This window comes from Biomphalaria glabrata, chromosome 16 (genome assembly GCF_947242115.1).
Source record: "Biomphalaria glabrata chromosome 16, xgBioGlab47.1, whole genome shotgun sequence".
Lineage (NCBI taxonomy): Eukaryota > Metazoa > Mollusca > Gastropoda > Planorbidae > Biomphalaria > Biomphalaria glabrata.
In genome coordinates this window covers 2,988,197-3,004,407 of record NC_074726.1, presented here as the reverse complement: position 1 = coordinate 3,004,407, position 16,211 = coordinate 2,988,197, and the positions used below count along the sequence as shown (strand labels likewise).

General features: G+C 38.4%; 1 protein-coding gene across 4 annotated transcripts in view; it reads right to left on the bottom strand.

Annotated features, from left to right (window-relative positions):
* The window catches only part of LOC106080134 (spermatogenesis-associated serine-rich protein 2-like), a 55,037-nt gene that overhangs the window by 15,736 nt on the left and 23,090 nt on the right, over positions 1-16,211 (bottom strand). For 3 of the 4 annotated variants that reach the window (XM_056013849.1, XM_056013850.1, XM_056013847.1), the window contains exons 3-5: positions 4,696-4,804; positions 3,404-3,450; positions 1,035-1,188 (exon numbers count right to left, since the gene is read on the bottom strand). In XM_056013849.1, coding sequence (XP_055869824.1) covers positions 1,035-1,188; positions 3,404-3,450; positions 4,696-4,804 — 310 coding nt within the window. The remainder of the gene's footprint in view (positions 1-1,034; positions 1,189-3,403; positions 3,451-4,695; positions 4,805-16,211) is intronic. The other variant, XM_056013848.1, reaches the window with a different exon arrangement.

Genomic DNA, 16,211 nt, shown 5'->3' with positions numbered 1-16,211 from the left:
AGCAAAGTCTGAAGAATTTTAGAAGACAACCACCACCCACTCTACCATAACTACATCAAGTCGTCATGAAGTGGGCCACTTCTGTCCGTTTAGGCAAAAACTGAACTCTGTCAGATATCTAGGGAAAATGAAAAGGATCAAGATGACATTGAACTCTGCGTATTGCGTCTGCTCTGTTTACGTGGAATGTTTTTTTGTTTTTTTATTGAATAAAGAGTCCTTGTAATCACAACACATTTCCAAGGATCAATAAAGCAGTCTTAGTCTTAAGTAACTGAAACTAATTAAGTAAATGATTGCTTTGACCTCTTCATGAGTGCATGTATAATGAGATTTGGTCATTCACTCATAAATCTATACCATAAATATAATTTCTATACAATATACCCTATATAATTTCTATACCATATATAATTTCTATCTTCTTCCCTTTTATTTTGTTGACCAGACTCTACTCTCAGAAACCAAACTTCTTAATACTTTTTTTCAGTCAAATGTAAATAAGAAAAATAATGACATGTCAATTCTCATCAAATGAGATTTGAACCTACACCCCAGCTGTATAGGCTAAGTGTCCACCACTACAATGTGACCAATGAAAAACTACCGTAGGGCAGAATCACAACCAAAATGCATGCACAGAACGTGACTCCATCTGTTTCCAAATAACCCAGTTAAAAAAGCTAGACAAGAAGAAATAACAGGAGGGGGGATCAATAAGATTTAAACCTTAGATGACAAAAAAAAAAAAAAAGAGCTTATACACAGAAATATGTGATAAGAATTTATGCATCTGAGTGTGTGTCTGTAAACACACAAAGCTAAAGTAAAGGGACACCAAAGTTTGGACTCTATGATGGGTGGGGTGAGGTGGTGGTAACAAGGTGACCTAAATCAACATATGCAGTTTAGGAGCTGCGGCTGCATTGCAGTCAATACCTTCCTGCCTCACATCCAAACTGCTGATTTCGTGTGATGTAAGATAAAACCCAACCATTAAACAAAGACATTTAAAACAGTTTTTGATGACCTACCGTTTGGCACATCTCCGTTGGGAAGTACAGATTTTCCATTGACCATAGGTGGCTCCCCTTTCACATCAGTCGGTGCCCCAGGTGGAGCAGGGCCAGATTTGTCCCCTTGCTTGTCTGAGCCAGCTTTCTTTTTATTCTTCCGTTTTTTTGGCTGCTGTGGGGAAAGTGAGGAAAGAAATCCTTTTCAAAAGTGTCAAATTTAGGTTTTAACTTGCGATTTATTTTTAGCTTGGATTTATATAGTTCAGAGAATTTAGAACCACCATCTTGCCAGTCTATATTTCAGTTACAACAAATAACATTTATATCTAATGTTATACCTAATGTTATATCAAATTATATATCAAATGTTACAATGGGTCTCAAGAAATGACTCTATGAATTCCTGTAGATGAAGGTTTGGGTTGGCTTTCCAATGGCCTTATCTACAATGGAATTAAAAGAAAATTGTGGCACATTTAATTGGTATTTTATGATCATCCTGGTTTAACTCCACAGATCTAAATTACACACACAAATATCAACCTAGAGAAGTAACTATCAATAGATCAATACAAGATGACTGCCTGGTCGTACTGCGTGCTGGACTGTTGTTCAGATTTATCGATGGTCCCGGGTTCAAACCCTGCCCGCTCCAATCCTGCAGGAGGTTTGGACTAGGAAGTAATTATCTTCAACTCTGAAGGAACATCCGAAACATGTAAAACATTTTACAAGAACAAAACACTTGTACTCCCTAGGTGACAACTACAGCACTGATTTAGCTGTTGAACCAGTGTGGGATAAGAAAAGTTCTTTTGTATGAGAGATCAACATTCTTTAGTACCCAGGTTAAGATTAAAGTCAGAATGAATAGTCTGTATCTGAGAGTCATTTAAACATGTTTTATTTAAAAAACTAAATTAAAAAAAACAAAAACAGGAGTTATAAAGATGTATGCAACAAGTAACCTTTCTAGTTTATCTTATCTTATATAATACAGACGTTACTTCCAAAAAGAAGATGATTACATCCTACGCGTCATGCATGTTAACCAATGACATAAATTCTGCCAAGTCACTGGTTTTCCTGGCTGGCTCAGGCAACCCATTCCATGCTCTAATAGCACTAGGGAAGAAGGAGCACTTGTACAGATTTGTCCTAGTATATGGAACAAGGAATGTGCCTTTATCTTTGTATCTTTCTGAGTATTTTATTAGATTTTGTTTTTGTATTTGAAGATTATGGTTTAGTGTCTTATGTATAATCTTTACTTTACTTTTGAGCCTTCTCTTCTGGAGACTTTCTAAATTTAGTGATTTTACTAAAGGTGTTACTCTAGTCAAATGTGAATATTCGTTTGTTATGAATCTCACTGCTCTATTTTGTGTCCTGTGTGTAGTTTGACCTGTATTGTCATACATAGTAGCAGGTCGATTGAGCAAACAAGCAGGCCTTTTTGGCGATGCTGTTTTGTAGACATCAAATTAAATTTTAAATCTTTCAAAAGGTTAATACATGTTGTTTTTTTGGGTGTATGTGTATATCTGTTACATTTATGTGCATTTTTATGTGTAAAATTGTTCACGTAAGATTTAGTAATATAGTTTGTTGTGCCATATGGTCACTTCATGTCAAAATTAGTTTTGTTATGAGAATTTTAATAGTATTAATTAAGCATTTAAGAGGCTTATCAATATGTGTGTATGTGTGTGTTTCAGTGAACAGACTCAAGCCACTTTTCGGGGAATGGTTTAACTCCTTTCTTACAGTTTAACGCTTTTCTTATGGTTTAACTCTTTTCTTACAGTTTAACTCTTTTCTTACGGTTTAATTCTTTTATTACAAAGTCCTTGGGTTTTTGTAATATTCAAGACTGAAGGAAGACTAGCATAAAAAACCCTGTGCGAACATTAAAAAAAAATAAGAGGCCCGAACAAGACACTGTCCCCAAAACACCCATATAGAAAGAAAACTATATGGAGGGCTGCCTGATTTGGAAACCACTGCGAAGTTCATGTCGTACATTGGTCTAGTCATCTGAACGCTCCAACATAACAACGGGAACGCGGAATACTTCTACCGGAAGTTGGATAAGTTACAAAACCAACACACAGCCCTATCATCACTTCATCAGGGTTAAACAAAAAAAAATAATTTCTTCACCATCTTCGATTTACAAATACAATGTTTACAGTACTTAAATACTGAGAGTAGCCCATGTACACTGCTCTAAATATCAACAAGGATTAGAGTCTCCTAGATAAAGAAATACATCCTGTGTTTTTAAAACACAAAGCCATTGAAGTGATCCTGGGCTGTTATCAACTGTCTCTACTTCTTCAATGTACAAACAGAAAACTGTCATTACATAATGTATGCTGACTGACCTTTGACCCTGTGACATTCCACTCCTGCAAGGCTTCTTTAGCTCCATCTGAAATACAAAACACAAGATATTTATTGTGGTTACTTCCCTGAAACTCTAATCACTCTAGTGTGATGATAGCACAGAAAGCAGAACAATAATATATAGAAAATGAGATGTAGTTTTCTTGAAAAGATCTCAAAATGTTTTTCATATAAAGTATCAATTTCATTGTTACAATAGTGTTCAATAGTAAAAGGTTAAGCAAAGGCACTCCTTTCAGACCTATGGGGCATTGATGTAAAGGTCATCCATTTCTGTGGCTCATGGTTAACGAGGTTGTCATGTGGCCAACACAATGACCAGCTGCCTTTAAATTTCCCCAACTAATGTCAGGTACCCAGTTGAGTTGAGTGGACTCAAGGGCATCTTAGAAATCCCGAAGTTTAAAATCCAGAGACCCTTCAGCTCAGAATCCAAGAGCCAATAGTGCTGGTTGATGAGTAGATATTGGTATTTTTAGAGAAATTAATTCTGAAGACCTAATATCCAACTGTATGCCAGGGATTGGTGAAGAACAAAAAAACTTCTTTTTTTTTTAGATAAAATAATGAAAAAAAAACAACTCTTCTTTTCAAGATAAAATAATTTAATGTTCTAAGTTGAAATTAAAAAAACAAGAGAGCACTGACTGCACAAAATTTTAATTCAATAATAAATTCATAGTACAGCAGACTTAAAATGAAAGTTGAAACTTATGGACTCTGAATAGAGACCCCCCAAAAAAGCTTGTCTCTTTTATTTATTTTATATACTGCTGAGTCTTTTAAGAGTGTAGACAAAAATGTTTCATTTCTAATAACTCCCCTACATTGTAGAAAGTCATTAATAGTGTCGAAATGTATGCAACATTTGGTAAGGTCATTGAGCTGTAAAGTAACTTGAGAAAAATCAGGACAGAAATACTCCACTTTGTATTGAAATATAACATTCAATGACGTTTCAATGACTTCAAAAATAATTTTGATTAATTTAATTCGTTTAATTTTATAAACATAAATTTCATACAAGTTAAATTTAAATTATATACAAAACTCCTTAAAAAGCTTTATTTTTTTTCCACAAAATTTCACCACATGTTTGATGATGTCTGTAAATTATTTCTTTTTTTTGATACCATTGTATGAATCTAAATGTCAATACAATACTGTATAGAAGAGACCACAATTACACATCATTGCCCGCAAACTGTCTCTCCCAGTTCAAAACCTTAATTGAACCAAATGAAGTGAGACTCCAATGATTACTACCTACCTTCTAGATATGCTTGAATGGCTCTCTCCACATTATAGTCGTAGTACTGAAGTACCATCACCACTTCATTGTTACTTTTGTGGAGCACCACCTCCCTAACAGCCTGAACCTGAAATAGAACAAGAGAGTTACTTGTACTATCAACTTCGTTGATCAGAGTACCATGTGATTGTAAAATGTAAAATGTATTACGTGTTTCGGATGTTCCTTCAGAGTTGAAGATAGTTTACTTCCTAGTCCAAACATCCCGCAGGACGACGGGGGATGGGAGCGGGCAGGGTTTGAACCCGGGACCACCGATAAATCTGAACGACAGTCCAGCGTGCTAACCGCACGACCAGGCAGCCATGATGTGGCTTACAGTTTGAACATAGAACAAAAATAACCAAGTTTTTTTTTTACAAATGCTTTTATAGAAAGCAACTTTCATGGTGAAGGCATGCTCAGCGCGCTATGGTTCAATCTCTTTTGTGGACCTGTTGGGGGAGGGGGGTATCTGGGAGAAGGTTTCCATGCTGCCTTTAGGAGCTCAGTAATCACAACTTTGCTTTGAGTCAGGATTCGAACTCGAGCCCACTTGTTGGCTAGTCAACCCATATCTAAGTGGCTTTGGTCTCTCAGCCACACAGAAACAGTTATGTGGATCATATTACTCTGTACTGGAACCACACATCTGGTTTAATTTATAAGAAGTTTTTTTTCATTTTTGACCCTGCATGTGATGCTAGAAGGGCAAGTTTGTGATTCTGCCATTGCAGGGCTTATAACTACTTGCATTTTTTTTTTTTACAGCCACAACAAAAGTAACATTCATGGCCAAGCGGATTGCTGCCCCCCCCCCCTTGTGTTGATAAATAATAGATTTAGTTAAAAAACAAAAAAAACAACAGAACAAACAGTGCTGACCAATTTACTGCATCAAAATAACAGATAAATATGGTAGAAAGATTGAAATGGTAAGCAAATATGTGTAGTCAGATACAAACAAAATAGAAAGTTAAATGAAAATAAAAAGCCCTTAATTTTTCTATGCAAACTGTCATTAAGACAGAAGACTGAAATGGAAGAGTTGGATTCAGCTTTCCCTGCTACCTTGTCAAGAATTTCAAATGAGTTCAACCAGCTCATTGTATATGCATAAATGTATGTTGTCAGAGTTGTTTCCCTTGGGAAGGGAACTAATCTATAAATGTTGTGTCTACTGTCTCAGAGAAGTGTGTAAATAGAATTCATTCACAGTTCCAGCTTAAAGCATTACAGTATTTTAAAGTCAACAATAGAGAAATCTTCTACCAAATGGGCACTGGCCCCCTAAGTCAACACTAGAGAAATTTTCTACCACATGGGCACTTGCCCCCTAAGCAAAGAAAGTGGTAACCGAATATCTTATATGAGATTTTCTGGACATATCCTTAGGTAGATGAAACACAATTACAGCCCGAACATGGAGGCCCTAAATAAAAAAAAAAGGCTGTCCCAATTAACATGAGATCCCACCTTCTTAGTAGACCCACAATCCTTGGGTGCCAGGGTTTAAGTTTTTTAGTTTTTTAGCACATTGGCACAATTTAGGCCATGTCGTGCCCGTAATCCTTCAAGGATTACTCTCCCTTCATATCACCAGGGCTAAATTCCATACAGCTGAATCATTAAACGCAAGGTCAACCATTAGCACTTTGAATCTACTGGAGTCAATGGAACAATAAAAATAAAGGGGGGGGGGATAATACTTCCTCATTCTTGCAGAACGAGATTCTCATTCTTTGAAACAGTCAATTATTCCCCCCGCTCTCTCTCCCTCTGTCACCAGCACAATATAATGTGAAGAGAAAATTGCAACAGGATAAAAGTCGATGCTGTTGGGGCTGGCGGGGGGGGGGGGGGAAGGACAACTCTCCAAAGTGGGATATTAACCGCAGTTCTAAGCTCCCTTGACCTCATGACACCAATCAGAACACACGACGGAGAAGTAGTCCTTCCTGTTCTCTCGCCAATCGGAGCTCTCACCAATCAAAGAATCAAGGCTATGCCTTTAATGACCAGGTCAACAATTTGCTACGTCACACCGATGCAGCGTGGAAGATTCCATTAGATCTGAAATCAACATTCTTTACTTTCTCTTTGTAGCTCATACCTCTACCTTTTTTTTTTTTTTTTAAATATTTTTGTTACGTTGTTGGTTACTATTGTAACATTTGTACAAGAGACGCCAGAACACTTTGTCTACGACTCAATACACTTCCAATAGAGAAAGGATTTGTTCCTTAGCGAGAGAGAGAGAGAGTTGAAAAATGGAGTTCTAGTTTTTTGGATTTTATTTGAATATAATAGTAGTGCTACAGGATCCTTAGCGATTTTCCTTTCTTAACCCGCGGACTATACAAATTGTTGGTGCTTTCAACATGGCCGTGGTTGCTAACGCTTTACTACGTTCTCGTTCACGTGCCAACGTGATTTGAAGAGGAACATCTTAACTGATGACATTGGTCGAAAACGTCATGTTATCTGAACACACGCGTTGAGCTGTCTAAAGATGGTGACATTGAGACCACTACAGTAAAAAAAGTAAAGTTCCCCCTTTCAGACCTTGAGGTCTATAGGGCAGATGATTTAAGGATCATCTGTTTTTGTGGCCCACGGTTAACTAGGGTGTCATGTAGCCAGCACAACGACCAACCGCCTTTACTTTTTCCCCAACTAATGTCATGTACCCATTTGAGCTGGGTGGACTCCTAAAACATACCGATTTTTAAAAACCCTGTCTTCACCAGGATTCGAACTCTGGACCCACCGGTTCGGTAGCCAAGCGCTTTTTCCAGAGAGAGAGAGAGAGACAGGGACAGAGAGAGACACACACACACACACAGGGAGAGAGAGAGAGAGAGAGAGAGGAGAGAGAGAGAGGAGAGAGAGAGGTGAACAGTACACAAAACAGGTCAGGGCATAAAGAATTAGGTAATAATATATAGAAAATAAAAATCGAAAAAAAAAAAAAAGGATTTTGGGGAGGGGGGGGGGGGAGACTACGATCCAACAGAAGTGTTATGCCAAGTGATGTGTACACGCGGAACTGTGTCAAGTGAGTGTGAACTGATCCCTTCTAGTTCACACATCTCACACACACACACACACTCCACACTCAATACCACTGACCACAACGATCCTAACGGTCAGCAGTTGGTACATGAGAAATCTTTCCTTCACTTCCATATCTCTAGGTCTAGGATCTACAAGGAAGTGGCGTTGATGCAAAAAAAAAATTGTCCTGTAAGCCAACAGTCACCGGAGTCAACTTAACTAGACCAAAGACTAGTCCGAGTCAATACAACAAATTACTTCTCCTTCATTCCTTCAAAGTACTACACCAGTCAATGCTTGGCGCCGACTTCCCAGAAGCCCCATTTCTTATTTCTATAATCCCCCGGTAATAGATCATCTTGTTAAAAGCGCTGAGTCCACGCAATACTATCCCAAACCAAAAAAAAACCCAACAATTTCATAGAAAAATTATTCAACTAACGGGCGTGATGTCCGAATGGTAAAGCGTTTGGATCCCGAACCGAGTGGTCCAGGGTTCGAATCTCCACCAAGACTTAGATGGGAAAGTAAAGGCTGTTGGTCGTTGCGCTGGCCACATGGCACCCTCGTTATCCGTCAGCCGTAGAAACATATGGCCTTTCCATCATATGCCCTATAGATTGTGAAGTCTGAATTGTCCGGACTATTACGCTAGCTATATACAAGGGCCTGATAAAATCTTTAAATACGCTAGAATCAAAGAAAAGAAAAGAAAAGTAAATCAACGGCTTCAGATCTTGCGAGTGAAAGGACAGATGATGTTCTATGGATAACGGTTAACGAGGATGTCATGTGGCCAGCACAACAACCAACCGCCTTTACTTTCCCCAACTACTGTCAGGTACCCATCAGAATTGGGTGAAAGAGAGTTGGGTGAAAGAGAGTTGGGCGAAATAATTGAAATTCAGGGGCGTCCAAAAAAAAATCCCGAGATTCAACATCCCTGTCTTCATTCAGATTCGAACCCGAGACCCCCACTCGTAATTTCATAGAGACGGCCACCACATGCTGAAGTGATTCATCTAGAATGGAGTCAGTACATTCCAATTAACTGTGGCCTAGTTATTGAGACGACAGTTACACTGTATGTGCGTTGAGTTGCCCGCACTACTGACACAACCTATTATTATCGTCAGGTCGTCTAATAAAGGGCAGGACAGCAGCTGCAGGTCGTCCACCCTTAATACACTGACGTCTGCAAGCGTGACATGGGGCTGGACACAAACAGTTGGGAGAAAAAAAACGCCCAGGACTGAGCCACTTGGAGAGCAAGCATGAAAAGGATCCTGAATCACAGACTGGTGAACACACCAGAAGAAAGAGAAAGACTGACAACGCTGCTGCCTCCGGTCTGTAAAAATGCCAAATTTGTGACAGTGGGTGTGTATCAAAGGCTGCCTCTGGTCTGTAAACATGCCAAACTTGTGAAAGTGGATGTGTAGCCAAAGATTGCCTCTATCAGTCACATGAGAAGATGCAAAGGGAAAACACTGTCTCCTAAGATGTAAAATGCCACAGCTAATATTGCTGTACTCGACCCAGGACTCTCCGTGAAGGTAAACTCGTGCACTAGCCCTACAACCACCCAGCACAACGTTCGATTTTAACCCTTCTCTTCGCAACCTTCCCTCCTCCACAATCACCTGTGACCTCTAAAAGACCTTGGTGTCTCCAGGCCATACACGGTATTGACTTAGAGAGACAGCAGAATGTCGTAGCACAAGAAACATGATTAAATATTAAAACCACTGCAGAAACGTATCGGTAAGGGGGGGGGGGGGGAGATGACTAGCGTCTTGGTCAATAAAACACTGTAGAGTTATCCAGCATTAACAAGCAAATAATCAAGCAGAAATCCTCACATCTCATTCAAATATTTAGATCTAGTTTATTTATGGACCTCAATATTAGTCGTCTATCCTCCACCCCACACCCTGATTTTGTTTTTAAAGCGCGTGTTTTGTTATTGTTATTGTTTTGATAAAAAAACTATGATATTTCTCTTTCTCGAAAGGTTTAAGACTCAGTCGAAGATCCGACTTTTGCGTTTCCTTCAAATAAAATTTACTGTATTTATGCTGTTTGTCCGTTACCATTTGGAGTAAAAAAAAATAAACAAAAGAGCTACTGAGAGATAAGAGCAACAATTAAACATACCATAATAATTGTACATAGTAAGTCCGCCAAAGACATTTCCCTTCATTTGTAAATATATTATTGTACATTATAGATTTTTGCGAATTTCATTTTTCAATAGAACATTTAGTGTGTTTTTTTTTTCCTGAGCATAAATCGTTTGTAAAAGAATGTCAACGGAAGGATTAAGAGTTTGTTTGGCGATGGAATTAGATTTGGCGCCTAAATTTGGGATTTGTTTATTTTGGTCCGCAAGCTCTCTCCACAGAAATCGGTCATAGGCGACCTTCACAGCCCCCCCCCCCCCCCCCCAACGGCACGGGTTTAAGTCTTCTAAGAACTTGCGAAGCTTTGTATTTTATTCAAATAACAGAGTAATAGTATTGTAAAGATGTCAATCAATTGTATACGATCCCACCAGTTTCACTCAGATATGACATGTGACATTTGCATGTGTCCTAAGTTAAGTCAATTCTGATGGTTTACATACACACACATAGCACTGATGTTCGTAACACTGATCTTTGTAACACTGATCTTTGTTAACACTGATCTTTGTTAACACTGATCTTTGTAACACTGATCTTCGTAACACTGATCTTCGTAACACTGATCTTTGTAACACTGATCTTCGTAACACTGATCTTTGTAACACTGATCTTTGTTAACACTGATCTTTGTAGCACTGATCTTTGTAACACTGATCTTCGTAACACTGATCTTTGTAACACTGATCTTTGTTACACTGATCTTTGTAACACTGATTCAGAGTTCTCAAGTAACTGTAAATTGTTTCCTATAGTAATAACCGCTTCGACATTCAGGGATGTAGATTTGCAAACTTTCCTCAAGAAAGAATTGTTAAATTAAAACAAAACAACCAAAAAAACCCAAACTCTCAATCAAAACATCCTTTTTTTTTTCTTGTACATATGCAAGTGATTGACATGTTTTCGATAACTTGGAAGCCGTCAAATGCTCTTTTTGATAAGACATGGGTTTATTTAATTTAAAAATGAAATCTTGATTGAAAAGAATCAAGCCGTTACAATATTTTTTAAAAAATCAAATCTAGCATCTTGAACTCCTTGATTTAGCACATTGCAGTTTCTTCTGTAGCATAGCTCGAAGAGCAGACAAATCTTGGTTTTCCATGGTCTGGTTGTGTAATAATAGAAATTCATGAACATCGTTTCATTGACATCAATTATACACTCAAATTTGTGTTGACCCCGTCCGCTTCAAGTACACAATTATCAATGACGTCATTCCGCTAAATTGCATGGCCTACTCCCAAACAACGAAATCGCGTTTAATAAGTTGTAGGAACAACATTGGCGGTGTGTTGGAGGGGAGGGGGGGCACTCGGGGAAGACAACAGAATCTTCGATTCATCCAGCCCTCCCCACAAGTATGTCTGACTATAGATCTAGCCTCGAGAGTAGATCCAATACTAAAGACAGGTCGGGTTACTAACGGGGTATGATTGTGTTCATATACAGTCAGCGTTTCCCTAAGGGAGGTACGCCTTCCCCCAGGGGTACGGGAAGAGTTTGTAGGGGGTACGTGTTGCACATAGTTAACTCTACTGATTTAAACAAAAAAAGTTAGTTTATAAATTAGAATAAAATATCGCAAGTTTTAAATCCTTTTTATTATTTATTTTTAAGTTTTTACAAACTCAAATACGGCGCTATTTAACATTTTAAGACAAAGTTCTACAAAGATCAGGAAATGGATAGGGATGTTACCACTTCCGTTGACACGCCCACTTTTTCAATGTAAAAACTATGTTTCCATTTTTTTTAAAGAATGTATTTGATGTGAAGCATGCAGAAAATAAACTCACTAATTGTAATAGAGTAATTATTATTTTGTGTATGTAGGCCTACAACAAATTTCTTTTGCATGTTATTAAAATATACATAATCCCTTTTTGGGGGGGGGGGGGGAGAGGGGTAACCAGCGTTACAAAAAAATTCTAGAAGGGGTACACATAAGCATAAGTCAAACGTTTGGGAAACACTGATCTACAGAATAGATTAGCATGTACCTGCGTGTTTGTGTTCGAATCAAAAATATAATCAACTGAGCAGCCAAAGATGGTTTCATTCTTCAAGGGGACCTCCACATTTCAAATGTATGTGCCCGAACAGGGCTTCATTCTTCAAGGGGACCTGCACATTTCAAATATATATGGCCGAACAGGGCTCCATTCTTCAAGGGGACCTCCACATTTCAAATACCGGTATATATCTGTTTGTTTTTTTTAAATCGCGTTTGTCTAGCGAAGTATCGTGCTTGGGGTATGCTCAGTGCGCCCGGGTCCAGGTTCTTTTGTGGACATGAGGTTTCCGTGCTGCCTTCAGGCAAACTCAGCGCGGGATTCGAACTCCACCCCCCTCACCACATGGATTTGTAGTCAAGTGGTTTATATCACTCGGCCCACGCATCTTTTAGCAACGGACGCATATGACATCAACAAAAATAAGGGATGTGAGATTAAATACACAAGAGCTCTCTTTCTTTCTTGACAAAAAATGATCCTGGGATTTATGATTGCTGAGTGCATTGATATGATGGGATTGAAGTAGAAAGGTGCCTCCTCAAAAAACTTCTACCCAGTCTCCACTTATTAAAACCGGCACTGATGTGAATGTTTATGACCAAAGGTCATCGCTCTCTCTACCAAACTGCGAGGCTACCGATCCGGTATAGAAAATTGATAAAAATCCTTTTTTTTTTTAATCACACTAGGAGATTAACAATGCAGTGTCTTTAAATAACTCCAACAGTTTCTTCTATTTATAGCTCACTATTGTAAATAAAAGTTTTAAAAAATCGATTAAAAAAATGTGCCAAAGGCAAAGTGTCTTAAAGAACAAAGCAATCGATCAATGACTAGGACACTGACGTCTGTAAGACCAATCATTAAGTAAGTTTCCAGTTTCAACACATTCCAAGCAGCCAAGCAATACCGACAAGCTGCAGTCGTGGCGTTCCGTTTAAAGACATTCAGGTTCCTTCGGTTCATTGAACGCTGTCACCGGTGAAGCTGATTTCAACTAGTAGCAGAAACTGGTTAGAACTCATTCTTATACGACCACACACACACACACACACCCACACACACACAATCTTTTAGGAAAGCTATTTCTCCTTCCACCTATGTACATCTACAAAAACGTTTCCCTTTCCAGACCTTGCGATCCATGGGGCAGAGGATGTTAAGGTCATCTGTTTCTTTGGCCAACCGTTAACGAGCAGGGTGTCAAGTAGCCAGCACAACGACCAACGGCCTTTACGTTCCCCAACTTAAGTCAGATAATGATTACAGTTGTGTGGATTCGGGGGCGCCCTTAAAATTCAGAAATTCAAAATACCAATCTTCACCAAGATTCGAACCCAGGATCCCCAGGTACGGAAGCCAAGCAATTAACCACTCAGCCACCGCTCCCCCACCCATGTACATATAAATCTGACAACCTCGCCCCTCTCCCCTCAAACGAACCAGAAAAACATAAATGTTGAAACAGCATGTACACGTATCACAGGTACAAGAATCTAGTTTGTGAAAAAGTGTGATTTGATGGAGGACTTGGGTACTTGGCTTGCTAAAACTGTTTCAATAACTTTCGCAATGTTGACGTGGGGAGACCCAAACCAAAACTGTTTCAATAACTTTCGCAATGTTGACGTGGGGAGACCCAAACCAAAACTGTTTCAATAACTTTCGCAATGTTGACGTGGGGAGACCCAAACCAAAACTGTTTCAATAACTTTCGCAATGTTGACGTGGGGAGACCCAAACCAAAACTGTTTCAATAACTTTCGCAATGTTGAAGTGGGGAGACCCAAACCAAAACTGTTTCAATAACTTTCGCAATGTTGAAGTGGGGAGACCCAAACCAAAACAGTTTCCTCCGAAAGTCAAGTTACGAAAACGTTTGGCCAGCACAGCCACATGTCTCTTGGAACAGACTTCCGGGACTGAACCGCGTTGACACAGGCTGATAATCAACCAAACCAGTGACGCCTAAACTACGTCCTGTGGGCCATGTCATGCCTTTGACACTGCGCTACACGAAACCTCGAAGATTCTACCCACAATGCCTCAAGACACCAAAGAGCGTCAATATAACAGTAAGTGCAGATTCAAAGGGGAGGCAAGGCGAGTCTTTCCACGGGCAGACAAATGGGTTGACGATTTTATCTCCCTCCCCATTTCGTTTAAAAATGAAGTGGCTAAACAGTGTCTTCTAACAAAATCTAGTCATATTTCACACATATCTTGATTAAATATCAGACGGGGAAAAAAAGGTAGAAAAAAAACCTCATCAGTCCGAAAATGAATAATTAGTAAGGTGCTTAAATTAAAAATATTATATTGTTAACAGACGATTACATAGTTAAAGTAGCTTATACTAAGTTATAGCTTACTAGATCCTTATGCGATTAGAAAAAAAATTAAATACAGTGATAAGGGTAGGCGACCTTTTGGATCGAAAAGTTCTGACGATAATTTTTAAAATACAACACCAACCCCCATACCAAACATAGATATTGTGACGAGCAGACGAGACTCTGAATCATACATCAACAGACTCATATATAGTAGATTATGAAGACTTTAATCTTGAGTAACAATTAATATATCAACTTCGTATACATTACTCCATTTGCAGAACCTCTTCTATCTGCCCCTTTCAAAACGCATTCGCACCATTCCACATTCACTCTATGCTGCGCACGTGATATATATATATATATATATATATATATATATATATATATATATATATATATATATATATATATATATATATATATATATATATATATATATATATAAATTATTTTAAATATTTAAATTAAAATAACTTTTATTTTATAGTGTAGCTACACAGGTTGCGTCAAAACGGCTGCGCCAAAAAGAACAGAGACAAAACGGCTGCGCCAAAAAGAACAGAGACAAAACGGCTGCGCCAAAAAGAACAGAGACAAAACGGCTGCGCAAAAAACGTCCTGACTTTGAAAATAAAGATATGAACAACCATGCGGCAACAAATAGTTCACATAAAGATTCACTATTTCTAAATACTGGCTCTATTGACAATAATTTATAAACCATATTTTTTATTTCTGCGAGGTTTCTGTACAGATGTTAACATTTAGCGCTTTTTTGGGATTAATTCTTCGCTGGACTGAAAGGTTTATACACTTCCGTTAAATTAATAATTCACCGACTTGCATTTAAAACAAATAATCTATTTATATTACAAACTAATATAAACAATGCCAAGAGGAAAGTTTTGACACGTAGAAAGAACGCTTCATTAGTGATGATCACAGTTCTGAGGCTGAAATTTCTTCAAACCTTTTTTTTTTTCATCAATAAAGATCATTTCCAGACACTCGAGATGAAGCCGTTTGTTCTAATTGCATATTTAGAAGTGCCACACGGGAAATAACCCTACAATGAGTTGACGGTTACAAGGAAAAGTGGTTGGATCCCTAGAATGTACAAGTCCCTCGAAATCGTTGGTTTGAAAGAGCTTTGTTTCAAAACGATTTCTTACTACACTTCAAGTGGAAAAGTTATTTAGCACTTGCTTGGAATGGACAAAAACAAATAATTTTAAAAATGTACAAAATGTTAAAAAAGCAAATTGTCTTAAAGAACAAAGTAATCGATCAATGAAGAGGACAGTCGCTTCCATAGCAACAGACCTTACATACATTACAAGTTCCAAAGGGCTCCCCTAGTTTTATGGCACGATTTAGGAATTGGGCGCAAAAAGTTATTTGTTTCCTAAAAAGGGAAAGTTTTGACTTAGAGACTGTCACGTGACTATAAAAAACCAAGAGACTTGGATTGAGGAAGTGGAGCGAAAAGTAAACAGACTTTTGGCAGCTAGAGTCAGGTCGGCTTTAGTTTCTGGAGTAGATCTTTAGAGAACACGACATTCGACGGTTCCCTTTAGTATTACACTTCTTCGACATCGTTTATCAGCGTCGACTACCGCCATATTGTTGGCCTTTCGACTGTGTTATTTCTTTATTTCAGTGTTACCTCCGTTTAGATTTATCTGCACAAGACACAGCGCGAAGGCGCCTGAGAGTAAGAAGACCTAATTCATATTTATGCGAAATTTTAGTGAAGATGTTTTCAAATAACTCCGAAACTACGTTAAACGACTTTGACTCTCAGATCTACCGCAGATCGATCTATAATGAGCCTGCATCACTCTACATGCAAAAGTCAAGATAGCCTTGACCTAAATTGTCTTACATCTCTTTTC